General features: G+C 38.8%; 1 protein-coding gene across 3 annotated transcripts in view; it reads right to left on the bottom strand.

Annotated features, from left to right (window-relative positions):
* Positions 1-24,498, bottom strand: part of LOC138713097 (tetratricopeptide repeat protein 28) — a 212,104-nt gene that overhangs the window by 74,891 nt on the left and 112,715 nt on the right. For all 3 annotated transcript variants that reach the window (XM_069844862.1, XM_069844863.1, XM_069844864.1), the window contains exons 2-5: positions 21,308-21,565; positions 9,258-9,405; positions 5,839-6,065; positions 1,967-2,171 (exon numbers count right to left, since the gene is read on the bottom strand). In XM_069844862.1, the coding sequence (XP_069700963.1) occupies positions 1,967-2,171; positions 5,839-6,065; positions 9,258-9,405; positions 21,308-21,565 (838 nt within the window). The remainder of the gene's footprint in view (positions 1-1,966; positions 2,172-5,838; positions 6,066-9,257; positions 9,406-21,307; positions 21,566-24,498) is intronic.

Below are 24,498 nucleotides of genomic sequence, written 5' to 3' on the forward strand. Positions count from 1 at the left end.
TTTCTTTTGACACCTGTGGAAGACATTTTGCATAAAAGTTGGACAGTACGACCACTCGAAGAGTAGATCATACTGCGTAAGGGTAAAGATTTGTAAAAAAACACTCTGTAGAAATAAATTTTTTTACTAATATAATGTACAGTACTCATATTTTTTCTGCAAAACAAAAAGAGCGAGGGAGAAAGACAGTTGGATAATCCACCAATCGGTTAATACAGTGACGAATAATCGGGGTTCTACTGTAGAAGAGGTATAAGATGGGGATTAAATGATACCTTGGAAGATCTAGATTTCGCTGATGATATCTGTTAGCTCTCCCATAGATTTGGTGATATGCAGAATAAAGTTAATACTTTATTAGAAGTAATAAAATGGGCTAATATGAAAATAAACGTAAAGAAAACTAAAGAAATGAGATTAAATAGTAAAAAGACAGATAAAGTTATAATAAATAATAATAACATTGATACTGTTCAAGAATTTAAATATTTGGGTAGTATAATTGACAAGGATGGTGGAGCCTTTGAGGATGTAAAGTACCGAATAAAAAATGCAAATAGTGCATTTGTCCAGTTGTACCCAATATGGAAATCTTATATTATATCTAGATCTACAAAAATTAAAATCTTTAGCAGTAATGTGAAATCAGTCTTATTATAAGGCTGTGAGACATGGAAAACAAGTAAAATTATACAAAATAAACTGCAAACATTTGTTAATAGATGTTTACGAAGAATTTTAAAAATTAGATGGCCAGATATAATCACAAACTCAGAACTATGGAAGATAATAAATCAGAAAGAAATCACAATAGAAATCAAAAGACGAAAGTGAAATTGGATAGGGCACACAATCAGGAAAGAAGATGGAGCAGTAGAAAGAATGGGTTTGGATTGGAACCCCCCAGGGTAGTAGAACAAGAGGAAGGCCAAAAAATATATGGAAGAGAACAGTTTTGGAGGAAATTGCTAGGGAGGGGAAAACATGGAGGAAGTGAAGAAGTTGGCTACAAATAGGGTCCGATGGAGGCACTTTCTGAATGCCCTATGCTCCTCATGAGGAGATACAGGAGTTTGATTGATTTACTGTAGTTCGTATCAGTTGGGCTTCACACAATCCCTAGTAAGGTCTGAAACCATTGTATATCATTCCACACCTCTATTTCATTTTAATTCTGAAATATGAGTATCAAATGTAAACAACTTTAACAATTGATAACTCACAAGCAAATGTTCTGATGGGGGCAGATAAAAAAGTTAAATTTTTTTCTTCCATCGTGTTAATAATGTCAAAAGAAGTGCTTATACAAATTTTGGCCACTCGACCGCAATTACGAGGCCGTCCAGAAAGTGATTTTCCCTGGGGCCGTTTACAGAAAAAAGCACAATTTTATGGAAATATTTCTTGAAACAGATACAGCAATTGTTGCGCTATTTGTTAACATATCCCCCACTGGAATTGAGACATTTTTCATACCATGGGATCAATTTTTGTGTCGTAGAAGTCAGCCGCCTCAGATCAGAACCAGCGTTTGACTGTGTCTGCACCTCTCTGTCGATCCCATGATATGAGAAATGTCTCAATTCCGGTGAAAAATATGTTGAAAAATAGCTCAACAAGCTGTGTCCATTCCAATAAATTTGTCCAATGAAATTGTGTTTTTTCTTTTTGTTAACGGCCCCTGGCGAATTAATTTTTTTGCGGCCCTCGTAATTGCGGACGAGTGGCCAAAATTTGTGTAAGCACTTGTTTTGACATTATTAACATGGTGGAAGAAAAAAAATTAACTTTTTTATCTGCCCCCATCACAACGTTTGCTTGTCAGATACTTTTCGTCAGAGACCCTGGGTTCCTTACATCAAATTGCTTGTCTATAACCAAATAAATTTCTTAGTTTGAATTCTGAAACACCCTGTATAAACCGTTTTACATAATGGATACATCAGAGAGTGAGGACCTTACTGACCAAGACTAGTGAGGGCAGCAGCAGCGGCCTGTGTGTCCTTGCACTTCATAGCCAGCACCAGCTGGTAGCGGTGTGCTGTGAGGGCTTCCTTGTAGCTGCCTTTGCTGAAGTACGCTGAACCGAGGTTCCCATGAGCCCGACACTCTCCTGCAATGTCACCCAGAGTCTTCGCGACTGCCAGGTCCTGCTGCATGTAGCTGATTGCCTGCCAAACCAAAAGCACCTCATATAACTTAAAGTACCAGTATTCATCAACTCTTAGCACAAAAATTCACATTTTTCCCTTCATGTGACATGATTCTTGGGTGTCAACTAAGCAATTTATATAATTCAAACTTGAAAATCGAATTTGAGGGTCCAAAGAGAAAATTCTTTTGGAAAAAATTAATAACATTTTGGATCGACCTAACTCCGTTGGAAATTGACCTAGGGTAAACCTTCTTTTGCGAAAATGATCCCCTACATATGGAGAATGTTACATACCAAAATTATTCATCTTGAACCATTCAAAAGATATCCCACATTATATATATACATATATTTGTATACTCATAACCGTTTTACTCGTATTATGCATTAGACCTACACTTTTCTGTTTTCTTGATTTAGCAACATTGAATTTGTACAGAAGTATCAAGTGTGAGTGCTTTTTGAAAAGCTCTTAATGAGTATTATTTAAAAAAATTATATATATATATATATATATACACCGGGCGTGTTCTTAAAGTAAGTTCCAAAAGGGTGTAGTAAGTAAACGGGAAGATATTTACAAACCATTTTTGTTGCATTGTATTCCTCACACTTTAATTACTTCTCAACATAATCTCCACCATTATTGAGGCATTTATCGAGTCGTGGCACAAGTCTTTCTATCCCATCATTGTACAATTCGTCCGCCTGAGATGCGAACCACTCCCGCACTGCTGTTTTCACTTCATCGTCGCCATCAAAACACTGACCACCGAGGAACTTCTTGAGGTGCAGGAAGAGATGAAAGTCACTCGAAGCCAAATCCGGGCTCTAGTGGGGATGGTCAATTTGTTCCAGCCAAATTTCGAGATGAGATTTTTGGGTGTCACGAGCTGTGTGTGGCCGAGCGTTGTCATGAAGCAACACAACTCCGTCGGTCAGCATCCCACGTCTCTTGTTCTGAATTGCGCGATGGAGCTTCTTCAAGGTCTGACAATAGGTTTCACCCCGAGGCAAGAATTCGATGAGTAGGACTCCTTTTCTGTCCCAAAAAACAGTGCACATGATCTTGCGTGTTGACATGGTTTGTTTGAATTTCTTTTTCCTTGGCGATGCAGTGTGCCTCCATTCCATGGACTGCTGCTTCGATTCAGGTGTCATGTGAGACACCCTAGTCTCGTCACCTGTCACGATATGGTCAAGAAACTCATCGCCTTGCTCAGAAAGCTCAATGCACTGGAAGCTCGTTTGGTTTTGTGTTCCTCGGTGAGCATCTTGGGTACCCATCGTGAGCACAATTTTCGATATCGTAATCGATCTGTCACAATTTTGTAGAGAACACTCCGCGACATTTGTGGACAATTCAAGGAAAGCGAAGAAATTGTGAACCTCCTGTCCTCATGAATTTTTTCATCGACAGCATGCACCAAATCGTCATTGATCAAAGATGACCGACCGGTACGCTGCTCGTCATGCACAGAGACGCGGCCCTCGTTGAACTTCCCAACCCATCTCCTGACCATTCCATCACTAATGGCATCATCACCATACACCTCACAAAGTTGACGATGAATGTCAGCTGGTTTGATGTTTCTCGTACTCAAGAAACGGATAACAGACCGCATCTCACAGTCGGCGGGGTGCTCGATCACTTTAAGCATTTCAACTGATCACAACTAACCACACACACGGACTGAAGCTCTGAAACTGCATGCACAGCTTGCCTGAGGACTGAAGAAGAAAACACGCATGCGCAAAATAACGATTGCAGGGATGCGACGGCTATAATTGAAAACGGAACTTACTTTAAGAACACGCCTCGTATTATATATTGGGTGTTCCATTTAGAATCAGAGCGTTGGAGTTACTTCTGGTTAAACCGGAAGTAGAAAAAAACTCGGTAATACCATTATTGAGTTCTTAGTATATGGTTATCCCCACACACCAAGTTTCATATTACTGAACCACATGTTTCAAAAGTTATTTAGGTAGTGCGAGACTTCTAACTAACCCTGTATAAGTCTACTGACATCTAATAAATGAATACTGAATACTGTACTGAAGTTTGCTTTACAAAACTGAGAACTCGGAACAAATCAGCATCCCAGCAAATCACTTTCTGGGACACTGGGATAAGCATCTAAAATCTGGGACAAATACCAGATTTCTGGGGCGTTTGGTGGTCCTAGTTAAACAGATGTGATAATATGGTGATAACAGAGCAATATTCGAGAAAAGAATGACAGGTAATACTGAACTATCTGAAGAAAAACAATCCACTGCCTCTCTGTTCACCACAAACCTTACAGAATCCATCCACACTCTAATAATTAATCAGACAACAGATTTTCGGTCCTTACACAACGACAAGACTCACATCCTTTGACATAAGGAGGGAGCGTAGCTATGAATTCAATAATCTCCTGCAAGTGACGTACAGCTATAGTCGCGACGCTGTTATTCCCGGCGTGACTCCTCCTCTTGGGAAGAGAAGGCTCTATAAAGTCTAGGTAGGTAGTATCGTTCGCCATTTTTGTTCTTTCGTTGCCGAGCTACCAGACGAGGAATCTATTTGCCACACCGTTAAACATTATCATGTCGTAGCTCCTATGATAATAAATCAAACGCACTGTAATTCAGCAAATAATTGAGCGGCAAATAACGTCCTCGTGTGCTTTCTGCGAACGCCAACGAAAGAGCCAAAATGGCGGGCGATTATATTAAATATTTATCGAGCCTTAGGAAATGCATAACGTCATCACCAGCGAATCACAAGACGCACACGTTTAAATGTAGCCGACCTGCAACGCGATTGGCTGCCGGAAATAAGAGCGACGGGACTATAACATTCAGTATCGGGATCGAAAATCCGCTCTCTGCTAATATTGTTTATTGTTATTGTTAATAAAATAACATTGACAGAAATACAATCTTAGTTCTTCCCTGAAGGAGTAAAAAAACTCGTGCTCAGGGAGATATCTAAACACAAAGATAATTTTTTGACACAAACTGGGTCAAGAAAAAAAATTTACAGGAATAAATTAAATTTAAAAATACAATTTCAATTTTAACAATTTAAGTCATACAAATACATATACATATTAAATCAATATATATTCTTTAAAAAGTAAATTCCTAACGCTATTTTTTAAATTTCTGATACTAAAATTTTCCAAATTTGGGTATTTATCAATTATTTTGTTGTATAACCTTGGACCAAAGTAGGTACCATGGCTCAGAGCTGTGCTTGTGAAACACTTTGGTTCCTGTAGTCGTATAAAATCGGATCTTTTAGTTCCATATTTATGATGATACAATTTGAATTTATTACGATTTTTATGTATGAAGATTAATATGGCAATATAATAAATCTGTTTAATTTTCAAAACATTAAAATCAGTAAACAAAAGCTCGGATGAGTAGTCAATTGGTTTATTAAGGCATATTTTAATAATTCTTTTCTGAATAAGTATTAGTGGAGTGAGATTAGAATTACAAGCATTTCCCCACCCTAAAATTCCATACTGGAGAAGGTATTGAAATAAAGCTAAATAAATGAGACGTAAAATATTAATTGGTAAATATGACCGAAGTATAACAAAGATATAATACTCCACTTTGGTTAGAAACCCTCAGCTGACAGTCTGAGCTAAGGTCCACAGTTGGTGTGATATGGTACATACCTTATCGAGTGAGTTGAGGGCCCAGTAAGCAGACGAGAGGGCAGAGAACACGGAGCCACGGAGCTTGAGGCTGCAGGTGCCGATCCTGAGAGCCGCTTCCAGGACGACCACCGCTGCTGCGTACTGCGCCACCCCCAGCAGCTCCTGCCCCACCACCGAGATGATCACGAACGGGGACTTGTCCAGCTTCATCGCCTCCAACTGCCTGAACGTCGGCTCCAACGTACCTAAGCAACAGACTTACAATGGTAGAGTTGTTCCTGTTGTGAACAAATTAAAAAATACATACTCAAAAGTAGTTTCAATCCCTTTATACATGGCAATATCAACAATGACCGTTATTTTTATTTTTATTCTTTTATATGTTTCGCACACATGCGTTTTTGACACATTCTTTTTTTCTGAGGTACCAGAAAAACTCTTGTGCTCATTTATTTTGGACATACAGTAGAACTTGGTTATAGCGACCTCGTTTTGTGCGACACCTCGCCTATAACGTCAAATATTCTGTGGTCCAACTAATTCCCCATAAGACATATGCTTTCCTACCTTGCTTAATACGACAAACGTATATGCGTCTACCTCGCATATAACGTCATTTTCAACCTCAGTTTGGAATAAGATTTTCTAAGAACCAAAGTATTTTAAGAAACATTTTGTTGAAATCTGACCCTGACAAATTCTTTACAGTCTCCTTCTGTCATAGACCTCTGGAATGCAGGCAGATTCCCCACCCCACTGTAACCTGCCCGAATTCATGCGGTATTAGATCAGTTTCGACAGGAAGTTTTCACTAAGTGCACGCATTTTAACGCAGTATGGCCACTAAAAGGCGTGAGTGACGCTTTAGAAGTCATTAGAATTATGAACATGTTCTATGAAGCTAGGGAAGGGAGCAGTGAAATTGCAACTGAAATTATGAACATAGAACGTAATTTAGCCCTAGAAAGTGTGTATTGGGCAAGTAGAAGACAACAGAGTAAAATGACTGATTACTTCACTTCTAAGTAAAGTAGTTTGGTGAGTACTGAACAAACTGTTTTAATACAGAATACTGTATTTATAATTGTAGGCCTACGTGTATTTTATTTTTGTTCATTGCAGGCTTAAAAGTCAATACATAAATCTAAAATAAGTCTAATTAAGTTTGTTATTTTTCATTTTCCACCTCACTAGATTGATAATATGAATCTCGGTTACTATGACACTTGTTTATAACAACATAATTTTCAAGGTCCCTTGGATGTCGTTATAACAAAGTTCTACTGTAATATGTTTCTCGTTATTAGTTTTTTAAAGTTATGTGATGGTATTTTTTACTCTGGGAGATATATATATTTTTTCCTCCAATACCACCAGGTTGTCATTTGACATTAAGAAAAAACTCCTGTGTTCTAACCAGGAATCGAACCCGGGCCCTCAAGAAGTGTAGTCAGAGAACCTGACCACTAGCCCATGAGGCTGGTCACTTTGGAAGATATAAAATTATCTTGAAGCTTTGAAGGACCCTGGGAAAAGGTTTAGAATAGAATCAGCCAAATTTCCTTATATTTATACCTTCTACACAACTGGTGAATTGTTTAAGTCATGTAGCAGGAGTCATGAATATGATGAAGATGAAGATGATGATGATGGTGAACCAGCCCTCAACAATCTTGTGTTCTTTAATGATGTTAATGCTTTTTAGGAACAGTGAAACGTTTCGTAACACATAATGATGTAGGCCTAACTGAACAAATTATGGAGCAGTCATCGCAATTTGAGGGCATGATTCAGTCCTCAGGAATAAACAAAAGCAAGTAGTCCAAAATAACTTACTTTTTTTGTATAATCATAATCATATGTTATTAAATGTCATTCTAGTTATACTTTTTTGTTCACTTAAGCGTTTTTTTCCTTCAAACTCTGAAAAAAACGTAAAAATGAAGTTTTACTGTACTAATAGAAATTTTACAAAGGTAGGCAAATATTAATCTTTGCAAGTTCGCTCTCACATACAAAGAACTTTGAAAAAACAAAATTAGATGTCTAGCTGTTAAAATCTAGATTTCTGTATTTATGAAACACTACAAAAACCAAAATATTTGCACAGCATTAAACCAAACAATATAACAAATTATGTATTCTTGATTTACACACTTTTTAATATTTCTATATCACTAATGATTGTTAAATTAACAACATTTAAATAGCTTCGCTGTTTTGGATACTGAATACTGAAACTGTGTGATAATACTGACAATTTACCTAAATAACAATTTTGTCATTGATTCTAGTTCACGTTTCGGGTGCTGAAGACTTCACTGGAAGTTTGAAGATGGCATAAAATCCTGCCGAAACTAGTCATTTAGATAATGTAGGTGTCACACAGTTTCAATACTTAACACAGTGATGATATTTAAGTTGTTAATTTAACAAGTTAGCATAAATTACAGTATACTTAAAATCAAGACACTGACCAATTTATTTTAACACATATCAAAATAATACCGTTGCAATAAAAACAAATACAGTGAAACCTCTCATTCACGGACATCGAAGGGACGTAACAATCTGTCCGCATCTGGGAGGTGTCCTTTATTGGGAGGGAGGCTCCCACATATAACAGTAAATTTATAATATGCAATATATCCCTTCACGTTTTGAATGTAATTAATGTATTATTGTAGTTTAATTCTAAATACAGTATACTACATTAAATTCTTTTCAACTTTGAACTACAGTAGATAAGACCGAAAAAGGAAAATAGAGTACCGTGCCATGCAATTTTATTCTAGGTCTACAGTTATGCAGTTCTGTAATTTACAGTTTTCAACTTAACCTTCACGTCCAGATGCCATGTCTCTCGAAACAGAACAACTGATTGAAGTGAAGAGAATAATCCTACTAACCCTATCATGTATCGAATACAATTTCACGATCGCGAGAACCTTGGACCCATCAGACAGGTTAAGTTTTATGATTTTATTTATCCACAAGCTTCCAGCAGCTAACAAGGGGTACCCGGATGGGCTAGTGAAAGTCTACGAGACCCTTATTGTCTTCTTTCATGTTAAGGAATTTATGCACAGTTCTCAAAAATAAATTTTTCCATTTTTGTAACACATTAGATCTTGAAATCTAAGTTTTGTCCGCAGTCAGGAGGTAAAGCAAACTGTGAAACAGCTGTCCGTGTCCGTGTCTGAGAGTGTCCGTAAACGAGAGGTAAACTTATCATTATTTCTATATTATTTTAGTTTGGACTTAAAAATCTGTCCGTATATGAGGAGTGTCCGTATCTTGGGGGTGTCCGTAAGGAGAGGTTTCACTGTAAAGGATTTACTATACATTCAAAGTTGAGGTATTGATATTATTTGTTTTCTTCTAGAAAGTCTGAGCTATGTACAACCAACCATCACTACGCTGCAGCAGTAACCTACCTCTGAGGGGCGACTTCATGGACGCCTCCACGAGCCCTGCAAGAAGCTGAGCATTCTTGGGGTCTTGTGCTAGCCCTGAGCTGAACGCTGCAAGGGCATCTCCGTGTCGACCCAAACACTGAAGGGCCACGCCCTGTCGGTAGTATGCCTGCCAACAATGAGCATTCCCTTTCAGACAAAATACATGGACATTACTCAGACAGCTGTGGTTTGTAAAGCAATCAACATTATTATTATATGCAGGTATAAAAATAATGCAAAATTATATCCTATTATTATTAACTATATAAAATTTATCGTCCAGTGTGCTGAGCATCTGTACTAACCTCAATGGAGGATAGTTGGTAAACAAACAAACAAAAAAACAAATGACCGAGTGAGTGAGTACCGGTAAATAAATAAATACATACAAAATAAATAAATTAGTACATTATACAAACTAAAAAAGAAATATATTACAAATAAGTAAATAAAGATATAAATAAATTAATTAAACACAAATAAATTGAGTAACAAATAAATAAGTAAAAATAAATACATTAAATAAATAATTAAAAACATAAAACCATTAATTTCAATCATTAGTCTGACCCAATATTTTGGGTTTGCCCTGTGACACAGAATAGCTCACAATAAAATTTAAAATGAAAAATTATATAAACAGGTTTCAGACAAAATTGATTAAGGCATAAGAAAAAAAATAGAACCAAATATAATTTAAACTGAATGTACACCATAAAGATGCTGACGAAATATCGCTATAGAAAATTTTATAATGGTGGTGACGATGGCATCTTGAAGATCTCGAGTCAGCTTGTATTTTTCCCTCCACTTTACAAAGGCTTTCAGAATGGTGCCTCTCGCTCCGAAGAAGAGACCGGTAACTGTGATTTTTTCTATTTTGTATTTCGCCGATAGGTACTGAATCGTGGGCTCGTAGATTTTCTTTTCCTCTTCGTTCACTTCAGATGGTTGAGTGGCTGAGATTTCAAATCTGATCGTAGGATCAATTATTTCGGCTGTCTGTTTATTCCTATTTATAGCTATGATATCGATCCTACGATTGCTCCCACCATCAGCAATAGAATGAACTTCCTCGTGAACGTCTAGATTTTTGGATCGAAGTGCATCTGCGATCATAGAACGTATGATGTTGTGACGTTTTATTCTGAGTACTTAATACATTAAATAAATTTAAAAAATACATTACATGCCGTAAATGACAATAAATAAATAATTAACATTAACATAAATAATTAAATTAACTATTCATAAGTATAAACAAATTAATTAATTAATTTGATAAATAAATTAATTAAAGAGCTTCATTAAAATAACTGAAGTAAATAAAAATAAATAAATAAAATTAATTAATTATATAAACAAATATTAAAAGAAACTAAATAATAAATAAGATTAATTAATTAAATAAATAAAGTAATAAATAAAGTAGAGAAACTAAAGCAAGTAAAAAAGTAAATAAATGAAAAATAGAATAATTATATAAGTAAATAAATAAACAAACAAATAAATAAAATGAATAAATAAATATACATAGCCTAAATAACTAAAATGAGTAAGTAACTAAATAATGCCTTCATTCACGTTGAGGTATTCGGCTTGCTCATAGGTGCTCGAGGGACTATACCAGCTTTTTTCGAAGAATTTCGACGGCAGTTTGCTCTGCTAACATCTGTGAGGGATGGCATTGTGATAATTGTGCTAAAAAAATCCTGCCAAATCCTGATTAATCACATAGTGCCACGTTAATAGCAACTGTAATTTTTCACGCCCTTTTCTTTGTTTCCCTTTTTTAAAATTTAATACCTATGTTTATATATGTATAATAATTTTTTTTAGGATATACTGAGTCCTTAAGGGCTACCCTCAATGGGGGGCAGTTTAATATTATTATTTAATAAAAATAAGTTAATAAATAAATATCATTCTATTTCTATGGTGGTAAATGATACACGTAATGTAATAGAAGAGCCAGAAAGAGTGACATAAATTACCTCACTTCAGTGTTCAGAAAATGCCTACCTACTTTTCATACGCAGAACTATTTAGAAAACTCCTACCTTTCGTTATGGCAGTAAATAAACTAACTTACAGACCTAATATACGATATTTAATTTTACTACTACGACGACACAGCAAATAAAATGGAAACATTTCGGCGAACCTCTGGAACATTAAAGCGACCTTCAACAAACAGTGATGAAAGAAACCCAAGTACAATTATTTTAATGTGGAACGTTTAGGTGGGCACCATTTATTTTAAACAATCTCATGGGTCATAGAAATATTTTTTCAGTCTCAAAATGTGATTAAATTTAATATTCAGGTCGCAATTTAAGTTAAAAAAGTGAAGTTGTGCATCTCTGAAACTATGTCATGGAGTTGTCTGTTTTTGAAACAAAATGAAACCATATTTAAAGTGAAATTGTCTACTTTTGAATCTAAAAGCCCATTCACAATGAAAATTAAACATAACCGTAACATAAACCAGAAGTTTGTGCCCAGGCTACCAAATGGGATCATTCACAATGATTCACATAAGCATTGACATAAACATTACCGTAAGACGTTAACATGAAAGTTTGCAGACTCCAAACTTTCATGCTTATGCTTACGTGATTTGCAAACAGAACACAATTGTGGAGCGCTGAAGTATACGACAGAATATGAGGAAATGGCGTCGTTGTTATGTTTCCATGGTTACCAAGTATGTTTGCTGTTATGTTTATGTTCCCATCGTGAATGATGGTATGACTTCTTGATTTTACTGTAACGTTAAGTTAACGCTTACGTTATGTTTAATTTTCATTGTGAATGAGCCTTAAGTCTCCTCTAACTCGGTTTCAAAGCAAATTTACGTAAAACAGCTTACTTATTCATCCACAAACCGATTATATAAACCAACGAGCACACAATACATAGAGTAGACAAAAACAACTTGGAAATGAAGCCGAGTTTGCCGACTGTCGCCATCACGATGCTAACAAAACATTAGCTCCGACTTAGCATATGGATAGTTGATTGTGGTGCGCCGCTAAACCAACATCAGACCATCAAAACATGCGTCACTAACCCAACCCAAGAGCATCATAAAACGTACGGTAACCCAAACCTAGAGCGTCAAAACACACCACTAATCCAAACCTGCAGCGTCAAAACCGCGCTGCAAACCCTACGTTAGAGTGACAAAACGTGACGCTATACAAATACCAGAACGTCAAAACCGTGTCACTAACCCAACACTAGAGCGTCAAAAACGTGATGTTAACCCAACTCTAGAGCGTCAAAAACGCGCCGCTAACCCAAGCGAAGAGCGTCAAAAACGCGCCGCTAACCCAAGCGAAGAGCGTCAAAAACGCGCCGCTAACCCACACCTTCAGCGTCAAAAACGCGCAGTAACCCAACAACAGAGCGTCAAAAACGCGCCGTAATCAAAAACCTAGAGCGCCAAAACACGCCGCTAAGCCACCCCTAGAGCGTCAGAAAAGCAACAGACCAAACCAACAGCGGCAAAACGCACCGCTAATCGAAATCAAGATCGCTAAAAACGAGTCGCTAACCCAACACTAGAGCGTCAAAAACGTGATGCTAACACAACTCTAGAACGTCAAAAACGCGCTGCTAACCCAAGCTAAGAGCGTCAAAACCGCTCGCCTCACCCACACTAGCAGAGTCAAAACTCGCACCGCTAACCCAATAGCAGAGCGTCAAAAACACGCCGCTTTCACAAACCTAGAGCGTCGAAAATACGCCGCTAAGCAACCCCTAGAGCGTCAGAAACGCAACAACCAAAACCTACAGCGTCAAAAACGCGCCGCTAATCCAAATCAACGTCAAAAATGAGTCGCCAACAAAATTCTATAGCGTTAAAAACGCGCCGCTAACCCAAAACTAGAGCGTCAAGATCGCATCGCTAAACCAAACCAGAGCGTCAAAACCGTGTAACAAACCCAAATCCACAGCGTCAATAAAGTGCAGCTATCCCATACCTAGTGTCAAAACCGCGCCGCTAACCCAAACACTAGAGCGTCAAAAACGTGATGCTAACCCAACTCAATAGGGTCAAAAACGCACGTTAACCCAAGCCTATAACGACAAAACCACGGCGCTAACCCTAACCCTGAGCATCAAAAAAAGCGCCGCTAACCCATACCTGCAGCGCCAAATTCGCGCCGTCAACCCAACACTAAAGCGTCAAAAACGAGCCGCTAACCTAAAACTATAGCGTCAAAAACGTAATACGAACCCAACTTTAGAGCGTCAAAAACGCGCAAACTCAAACCTGGAGCGTCAAAAATGCGCCACTAACCTACAACTGCAGCGACAAAACCGCGCCGCTAACCCAACACAGGAGCGTAAAAAAAAGCGCCGCTATCCCAACCCTGAGCGTCAAATCACGCCCCTAAGAAACCCCTGGACATTAAAAAACTCAACCTAACCTACAGCGTCAAAAACGCGCTGCTAATCCAAATAAAGAGCGTCAAAAACGCGCCGCTAAACCACACCTGCTGTATCAAAGCCGCGCCACTAACCCTACACCAGAGCGTCAAAAACGCGCCGCTATCACAAACCTAGAGCGTCAAAAACACGCCGTATTGCCACCTCTAGAGCGTCAGAAACGAAACAACCCAAACCTACAGCGTCAAAAACGCGCCGCTAATCCAAATCAAAAGTGTAAAAAATGAGTCACTACCCCAATTCTAAAGTGTCTAAAACGCGCCGCTAACCCAAAACTAGACTAAATCAACACCAGAGCGTCAAAACCGCGTCACTAACCCAATTCTACAGCGTCAAAGTGCAGCTATCCCATACCTAGAGCGTCAAAACCGCGCCGCTAACCAAACACTGGAGAGTCAAAAACGTAATGCTAACCCAACTCTATAGCGTCAAAAACGCATGTTAACCCAAGCCTATAACATCAAAACCACGGCGCTAACCCAAACCCGGAGCGCCAAAAAGGCGCCGCTAACCCAACACTGAAGAGTCAAAAACGTGCTGCTAACCCAAAACTAGAGCGTCAAAACCGCGCCGCTAACTCAAACCTGGTGCGTCAAAAGCGCGCCGCTAACCTACAACTGCAGCGACAAAACCGCGCCGCTATACGAAACTAGAGCGTCAACAACACGCCCCTAAGAGACCCCTAGAACGTCAAAAACGCAACCCAACCTACAGCGTTAACACGCGCCGCTAATCCAAATCATGAGCGTCAAAAGCGCGCCGCTAACCCACACCTACAGCGTCAAAACCTCGCCGCTAATCCAACACCAGAGCGTCAAAAAAGCGCCGCTATCCCAACTAGAGCGCCAAAAACACGCCCCTAAGAGACCCCTAGAACGTCAAAAACGCAACCCAAAATACAGCGTTAACACGCGCCGCTAATCCAAATGATGAGCGTCAAAAACGCGCCGCTAAACCACACATACAGCGTCAAAACCTCGCCGCTAACCCTACACCAGAGCGTCAAAAACACGCCGCTATCACAAGTCTAGAGCGTCAAAAACACGCCGCTAAACACCCTTAGAGCGTCAGAAACACAACAACCCAAAACTACAGCGTCAAAAACGCGCCGCTAATCAAAATCAAAAGCGTCAAAAACGAGTCGCTAACCCAACACTAGAGCGTCAAAAAATGCGCCAGAGTGTCAAAACCGCATCACTAACCCAACTCTACAGAGTCAATAAAGTGGAACTATCCCATACCTAGAGCGTCAAAACCGCGCGCTTATCCAACATTAGAGCGTCAAAAACGCCAGCCAAGAAACTGCCTACTGAAGGATGTACTGGAAGGGATGGTGAACGGGAAGAAAGTTCGAGGCAGAAGAAGAAATCAGGTGATAGACAATATTAAGATATATGGATTGTATGCGGAGTCTAAAAGGAAGGCGGAAATTACGTTAGATTGGAGAATGCTGAGTTTGCAGTGAAATACTTGCCTTGGGCAGAAAACTATTAATGAATGAATGAAAAAACCCCTACGTTCAGGTAAGAGTTGTGTGCAGAGCAAAACATAATTACAATACACAAAATCGCTAAAAGTATTTCCAATAAAATGTAACACATACAAAAAAGCTGAAAATGACACTTACATAGAATCAACGAAGATTGAGACCCAAAATAAATTGTACATTATAAACCAATACGTGGCATGGGTAGACGTGGGATGATGGAACAGGTTTAATAACTCAATTCGTGGATGAAGATGATGACATAGCAGATAATCTGGTATTGTGAAAGATAGACACATCCAGAACCAACCCAATGAGTCTCCTATTGGTTGAATATAATGAGACCATAACCTAAAACATCAGTCAGTATTCATGAGCCATTTTCTTATGTTATTTTCTGTCTCTCTCTTTTCCTTCGTAAGTGAATGATCAGAAACGAAGCCCCTGCTCACGGATAAGGCTAGCCATTTCCCCACAGAATGGCGATATTGAATTTATGAAGGAGAATTAATGGAACTACCCGCAGAAAACCAGTCGCACAGTGTGCAATTTTTCCAATCTAGGTGGACAAAAATCTAATTCCGACTTGTTTAGCTACGCATAGATCAGTTATGTCAACTGATGTCCATATGGGCAAGCACGCGCTTTAGAGCTCAGGAGAGCCTGAGCGTTTTAGAGCGGAAAGGAAAGAGACAGACGAAAGAGGTAGTAGGTATATGCCACTTGGTCGAGCTATATACTGGGTGTTCATTTCAAAGTGTGTCATGACGTCACTGTTGTTAGGTCACCGATTTGAAGCGAGTTTCAGCTTATATGTTAGAGAAGTTGCCTATTATTTAAGGCGTTCCTCAATCTGAACTTGAGAACGTGTACGGTATAACTTGAACGTCGTAGCAACAGATGGCGGTCTGTACGGTCTGTGTGCTACCATAACCTCTTTCGAACTGTGTTTTGCGCCGGCAAGTCGTACGCAGGGTATTTGTTATCATCGGTTGCGTACGGTAACATTCCACAACACAAATCAAATGCTCCGTGTCCATGTTGACCGTCGAAGTTAATGTCAACAAATACATAAGTAATCGTCTTAACCCTCTCCCCATATCCCGACAGTACGTATTTCCAAACAGTTCACATTCCTGCCACTACCGGCGTTACCGTACGTATCGGCACGTACTCTTCAGAATGAACGCCGTACTTGCTAGCCAACTTCTCTGCCTCTTAGATTATACACCTGAGCTGCGAAAGTGTAGGAAGACTCAATTCTCTAGGCTCATCAGCTAGCCACACGACGGCATACAGCGAGCCAAGACAGATTTTGAACTGAACACCCAGTACAGGGATGGCCAGCACTGATTCAATAGATAAAGGGAAGAGAACTTATTAAAACTGTATCCATGTTAATTTTTAGATTTGTCTGAGAAGTATAAGTGCATTATAAGAATGTAAGTTTTAATTTTAATGCTCATTTTTTCACGAGCTTTCTAATTATTCAAAAGCAGTATTTACTCAACTTTTTACAGAAAGGTGAAATTTTCAGATAGGTTTATTTAGTAATCTTAGAGGTACTGAGACAATGTTTTCGTAAATATGTGTTACTGAAGTTACTTATTGAAATTTTTGAAAATATTCGCGTGGAAAATGTTCGTAAGAAAGTGAATTAACAAAGGACCTACTGTTACATCATATCAAAGATATGTGGCCATGTGTTGTAAAAACGTCAATTCTATAGCCTCAGCAGATTTCGAGAAAATAATTTAATATTCTGATGATCGGAAGTTGCTCACAAATATCACCTTAAAAGCATAATGCGTTAAGAGTTTTGTTATGTAATATTAGTTACACTTAAACCAGATACAGTACCTAAGTAACTTTGCTTTGTACCGTAATATTGTTTTGATTAGTTTATTGATTACATTTCTAAGGCTAAAGATACCATCAATATCAATTCCAACTTACAATATCATACTCTGTCTCTTTCTTTGGGATATCACTTTCTTTATGAATGATGTGTTTCATTCACTTAGTACAGTATAGTTTTACTACCATGAAATTTATGTGAATATTCCTTCTTAACTCTTTATTATGTTATTAACTACAATATTAAGAAACTGGTGTTAGTACTTTGTTTTACAGACAATATAGATAATACCATACAGCAAATAGCCGTATAAAATAACGACATAAAATTTCACGTTCTGTTTGAAGTTTGTACACCACTGTTTTCTTAATCCAACAGGGTCCTTATTCATATAAATAATCCTTGCTCCTTCCATACCTAGCGCTTGATGACCGCGCACGACTTCAAGATCAGAAAAATGCGCTTGCTTTGACATCACTGGCATAGATGAATATGAATTGAGGTTCTTTAACATTTGGGAAATGTTGTAAGGGATAGCTTTTACTGTTTTATCAGCGACAAGCTATTTTTTAAAAGCGTATAAACAATGAGTTGGTTCTAACACTTCTCGCTCCTGTTCAGTCGTAGACAGAGAGGCTTACTATGTGGGTGAGAAAGAGCCAACTGTTAGGACATCAAAGTTTGTCCCCAAGTTTACTATTGTCGGACCAAAGGATCTGTGCCCCTTCAGCGCTGTCGTTGTTCTTGAAAACGTTAACGCCTGTACTCACTCCATTCCACCTGCTTTCCTCCCACCACGTTAAACAGCAGGCCACGAACCTTGCCGAATAGGGATGTTGCCAAACTTCCGTCAAACGGTATCATAAATAACTGGAAAATATTGTCTCTCGCAACCTTCAGTAATTTCTTCAATGTCGGAACTTCATTCTACACGGTACAAAATTCTTGTATCTTTCTTCTTAAAATACATCGGTTCATATCATCTACAATCATTAAAAGTTCCCTTGGTCTGTTCTTCCCTGGTGATTCTAGCTTTTCATCTCCTGCACAATCTCCCTCTCTCCTGATTTTCTTTGTTAGGCGCTCTGACCTGCCTACATAAGTTACATAAAAATGTTGTATTATTAATATTAGTTAAGTAATTTCAATACGTAATCAATTGAAACAAATAAGCCTCACCTGTGATCGCAGCTGCTCTTTTCGTTGCCTGATTTATAGGAATCAGATATTGATCTGTTTGATTCTCTTCATTGCAAAATTCTATTACGTACTTGCTTAATATTATTTGTTTCACCACTCCGTGCTACAGTATTCATGTTGAGTTGACAACACTGGACTGCAAGTGCAAATAAACTGTCCCGCAAGAAGGCTCAAAATTGTGAGAGGTGGGGGAGAGAAAGGGAGAGAGGTAGAAAAGAGAGAGATAGGAGTGCAGGGAGAGAAATGAATTACCGAGGCTGAGAAGGAATTAGAGTTCAGTTCGCATATCTTACGGGGGCACAGATCCGATGGTCCGACAATACCCTGAGTTGATGTAAACAACACGACTTGTACAGAGTGATTTATATAGAACTGACACATTTCTTTCATTAATGCTAGCGACAACTTATTATACCTAAAATGTAGAGGAATTTTGGGAGATTAAGTAACCCCATAGAAAGAAGTCTGACGTTGTCAAATCCGGAGATCTCGGTGGCCACAGGTTCCTGGAAATTATTCGGTCGTCAAAGAAACTTGCAATTACTGTAGTTCCATGGATTCATTTGATGTATGGCATGTAGCGCCATCTTGCTGAAAATATCCTTGACTCAGCTCTACATCGTCCAGTTGCTGAACAAACTCAAAGACAAACGTCTTAATGATTTTTTGGGTGACTGCTCCAGTCATGCTCTTACGTCAACAACAACCGTGGGAAGCCTAGATGAACGATGCTTGCCCTTTTCACTTACCAGAGATCCAGTTGTTTCCAATTTGTTTACCAGTCCCAGTATTGTGTTTCTTTTGGGAGGATTGCGAACACCAAATTCTCTCTGGTATGCCCTTTGAGTAGCTGTAATTGAATTCGTAATCCAGTATTGCTTCACAAGGAAGAGTCGTTGATTTAATGTGTACTGCATTTTCACGTTGACACAAAATGTCGAAAACAGCTGCCAACAATAGGAATGAAACAAACATCTGCGCATCTAGTGACAAGGAATCGAAACTCCAGAACATTCTGTTTAATTTGGTGCTAAAATTGAGTCAGTGCTGCCAACAATAGGAATAAAACAAACATCTGCGCATCTAGTGACAAGGAATCGAAACTCCAGAACATTCTGCTTAATTTGGTGCTAAAATTGGGTCAGTGCTGCCAACAATAGGAATAAAACATAAACATCTGCGCATCTAGTGACAAGGAATCGAAACTCCAGAACATTCTGCTTAATTTGGTGCTAAAATTGGGTCAGTGCTGCCAACAATAGGAATAAAACATAAACATTTGCGCATCTAGTGACAAGGAATCGAAAGTCCAGAACATTCTGCTTAATTTGGTGCTAAAATTGGGTCAGTGCTGCCAACAATATGAATAAAACATAAACATCTGCGCATCTAGTGACAAGGAATCGAAACTCCAGAACATTCTGCTTAATTTGGTGCTAAAATTGGGTCAGTGCTGCCAACAATAGGAATAAAACATAAACATCTGCGCATCTAGTGACAAGGAATCGAAACTCCAGAACATTCTGCTTAATTTGATGCAAAAATTGGGTCAGTGCTGCCAACAATAGGAATAAAACATAAACATCTGCGCATCTAGTGACAGGGAATCGAAACTCCAGAACATTCTGCTTAATTTGGTGCTAAAATTGGGTCAGTGCTGCCAACAATAGGAATAAAACATAAACATCTGCGCATCTAGTGACAAGGAATCGAAACTTCAGAACATTCTGCTTAATTTGGTGCTAAAATTGGGTCAGTGCTGCCAACAATAGGAATAAAACATAAACATTTGCGCATCTAGTGACAAGGAATCGAAAGTCCAGAACATTCTGCTTAATTTGGTACTAAAATTGGGTCAGTGCTGCCAACAATAGGAATAAAACATAAACATCTGCGCATCTAGTGACAAGGAATCGAAAGTCCAGAACATTCTGCTTAATTTGGTGCTAAAATTGGGTCAGTGCTGCCAACAATAGGAATAAAACATAAACATTTGCGCATCTAGTGACAAGGAATCGAAAGTCCAGAACATTCTGCTTAATTTGGTGCTAAAATTGGGTCAGTGCTGCCAACAATAGGAATAAAACATAAACATCTGCGCATCTAGTGACAAGGAATCGAAACTCCAGAACATTCTGCTTAATTTGGTGCTAAAATTGGGTCAGTGCTGCCAACAATAGGAATAAAACAAACATCTGCGCATATAGTGACAAGGAATCGAAACTCCAGAACATTCTGCTTAATTTGGTGCTAAAATTGGGTCAGTGCTGCCAACAATAGGAATAAAACAAACATCTGCGCATCTAGTGACAAGGAATCGAAACTCCAGAACATTCTGCTTAATTTGGTGCTAAAATTGGGTCAGTGCTGCCAACAATAGGAATGAAACATAAACATCTGCGCATGTAGTGACAAGGAATCGAAACTCCAGAACATTCTGCTTAATTTGGTGCTAAAATTGGGTCAGTGCTGCCAACAATAGGAATAAAACATAAACATCTGCGCATCTAGTGACAAGGAATCGAAACTCCAGAACATTCTGCTTTATTTGGTGCTAAAATTGGGTCAGTGCTGCCAACAATAGGAATAAAACATAAACATCTGCGCATCTAGTGACAAGGAATCGAAACTCCAGAACATTCTGCTTAATTTGGTGCTAAAATTGGGTCAGTGCTGCCAACAATAGGAATAAAACATAAACATCTGCGCATCTAGTGACAAGGAATCGAAACTCCAGAACATTCTGCTTAATTTGGTGCTAAAATTGGGTCATTGAATGAATTTCCAACGGAATAATTAAAGAAAGAAATGTGCCAGTTCTATATAAATCACTCTGTATAAACGCGACGTAGTTAACTTCATAGTTTCGGTGTCCGAACTTCCATCCCTAGTTATTTTTTACTGTACGAGATGCAGTGTATCAGGCAACACCACGCTCGTATCTCCAGTCTCTCTCAGGGTGATCAATCCAGGGTTTTGCTTCGATGTCATTCCCGTAAGTATGCGGCACCCTAGTTGAAGTGTTACCTTGGGCCACTTGCTGTCGAGCTCGCGCGCCCGGACGGCGTCCTGCAGGGCTTGCGCGAACTGCCCCATCTTGACGAGGGCCGCGGAGCGGTTAGAGTACAGGATGTGGTTGGTGGGGTCCAGCTGCAGCGCGTCTGAGTACAGCGACACGGCCGTGGCGTAGTCGCCGCTCTGACACGCGGCATTTGACTGCCGCACCTTGTCCAGGAACAGCGCCCTGCTCGCTGCCGGCAGCTCCGACGTTCCTTCCGGCTCCACCTGCGACACAAACATTACCACCTGCATTACCACCTCCTGCTTGAGTAGGGCTATGCGCCCGGAGATTCATTGCCGCCCTCACATAAGCCCGCCATCGGTCCCTATCCTGAGCAAGATTAATCCAGTCTCTACCATCATATCCCACCTCCCTCAAATCCATTTTAATACTATCCTCCCATCTACGTCTCGGCCTCCCGAAAGATGTTTTTCCCTCCGGTCTCCCAACTAACACTCTATATGCATTTCTGGATTCGCCCATACGTGCTACATGCCCTGCCCATCTCAAACGTCTCGATTTAACTCCTAATTATGTCAGGTGAAAAATACAGGGACATCATTTTATTTTTACTAACATTTATAATATTAACCTGGCTATACTTTTGGATCAATGGTTGAGAACCGGAAACACCGTTTGCTACCTCCTTCCACGACTGGAGTTCGATGATACTGGCGTAATAGACAAACAAATCACTTTACTAGGTATAGGAGGGAAGAAAAGTAGTTCATCCATTTACGTGAAGTAGGAAATTTCGCGATTTTCAGTTTGATAATTTTCATTAGGTTTTTGTATAATCAAAATACAGTACTGTATTAACAATGAGTTTTTTTACGCACGAACTGAGCTATCCATTCGGACGTATTCATTTTGCAGAGTATATTATACTGTCTACAGCACATTAGCGTAGACTACAATATAGAGAATGAAGTTGAATTGAAAAATAATCATAATATGGATATTTAAACACATATTTCAAAATGGTAGCCGTTCATTTCGATACAGGCTTCAGTTTTAATGTGTGTAATTCCAATTACCAGTTTCGTCCTTCGTACCAGTAACTCATGTTGAAATAATTCTTTACCTATTCTATAAAAGAGTACCTTACGTACTGTAAATTCAATCTTCACTTCTGCCCGATCCGAAAAGATAAAATTACTCAGACATGCTATCTACTGTCCGTCCATTGGTTATGTTGCAGGGTCGTAGAAAGGAGGAAAATCACGTGATAGTTAATTACTTAACGAGGCCCTTTTATTTAAGTTATTTTAAAGAGTTGTATGGGTAATATATTACGTAGACGTCCAATTCCTAACAGAAATTAATGTTCTCAGAAAGAGCTAAGACAGCCCAGCCACTAGCCTTTTACAGAGAGGCGAATAGAAGCTGGTGGGGGAAACCGGAATGCGACGTAGGCAAATGGACGACAGTACCTGTGCGAAAATGATTCAATATTGAAAGCTCTTTCGTCACTGGAAAACGCGAACATATGACCGTAAGGCTACTATGACTGTATATGCGGTCTTGGATCTGTGTGGAGGACGGTTGAACTTCATTAGTAGAAGGGGTGGGAGTGAAGTACATTCACAAACTCAGATATAATAAAAATTGAAGTAAAAATAAAATGATGTCCCTGTACAAAGAGTGCAGTTCTGCGTTGTGTAACTTTCTCTATTCTCCTGTAACTTCATCCCTCTTAGCCACAAATATTTTCCTAAGAACCTTATTCTCAAACACCCTTAATCCCTGTTCCTCTCTCAGAGTGAGAGTCCAAGTTTCACAACCATACAGAACAACCGGTAATATAACTTTTTAATAAATTCTAACTTTCAGATTTTTTGACAGCAGACTAGATGACAAAAACTTCTCAACCGAATAATAACAGGCATTTGCAATATTTATTCTGCGTTTAATTTCCTCCCGAGTGTCATTTATATTTGTTACTGTTGCTCCAAGATATTTGAATTTTTCCACCTCTTCGAAGGATAAATCTCCAATTTTTATATTTCCATTTCGTATAATATTCTGGTCACGAGACATAATCATATACTTAGTCTTTTCGGGATTTACTTCCAACCCAATCGCTTTACTTGCTTCAAGTAGAATTTCCGCGTTTTCCCTAATCGTTTGTCGATTTCCTCCTAACATATTCACGTCATCCGCATAGACAAGCAACTGATGTAACCCGTTCAATTCCAAACCCTGCCTGTTATCCTGAACTTTCCTAATGGCATATTCTAAAGCGAATTAAAAAGTAAAGGTGATAGTGCATCTCCCTGCTTTAGCCCACAGTGAATTGGAAACGCATCAGATAGAAACTGACCTATACGGACTCTGCTGTAAGTTTCACTGAGACACATTTTAATTAATCGAACTAGTTTCTTGGGAATACCAAATTCAATAACAATATTATATAAAACTTCTCTCTTAACCGAGTCATATGCCTTTTTGAAATCTATGAATAACATGTACTGTACCCTTATACTCCCATTTTTTCTCCAATATCTGTCGAATACAAAAAATCTGATCAATAGTTGATCTATTACGCCTAAAACCACACTGATGATCCCCAATAATTTCATCTACATATGGAGTTAATCTTCTCAAAAGGATATTCGACAAAATTTTGTACGACGTCAACAAAAGTGATATTCCTCGAAAGTTACTACAGTTAGTCTTGTCCCCCTTCTTAAGGATAGGTACGATTATGGACTCCTTCCATTGTTCTGGTACAATTTCCTTTTCCCAAATAGCAAGTACAGGGACATAATTTTATTTTTACTTCAATGTTTATTGTACCTGAGTTTTTGAATGTATTTCACTCCCACCCCTTCTACTAAGGAAGTTCCAACTCCACACAGAACCAAGATCGCAGATAGTAAGCAGTACTGAGTTACTGAGTATAGTACGTTCCAGAAATATGTTCGCGTTTTCCAGTGACGAAAGAGCTTTCAATAATGAATCATATTTTCGCACAGGTACTGTCCGTTTGCCTACGTCGCATCCCGATTTCCCCCCACCTGCTTCTGCTCGCCCCTCTGTAATAGCTGGGCTGTCTTAGCTCTTTTCTGAAAACATTAATTTCTCTTAGGAATTAGAAGTTTACGTAATATTATACAGCTGTTTAATTTAACTTAAATAAAAGGGCCTCGTTAAG

Source organism: Periplaneta americana, chromosome 14, assembly GCF_040183065.1.
Source record: "Periplaneta americana isolate PAMFEO1 chromosome 14, P.americana_PAMFEO1_priV1, whole genome shotgun sequence".
In the NCBI taxonomy this organism is placed as follows: domain Eukaryota; kingdom Metazoa; phylum Arthropoda; class Insecta; order Blattodea; family Blattidae; genus Periplaneta; species Periplaneta americana.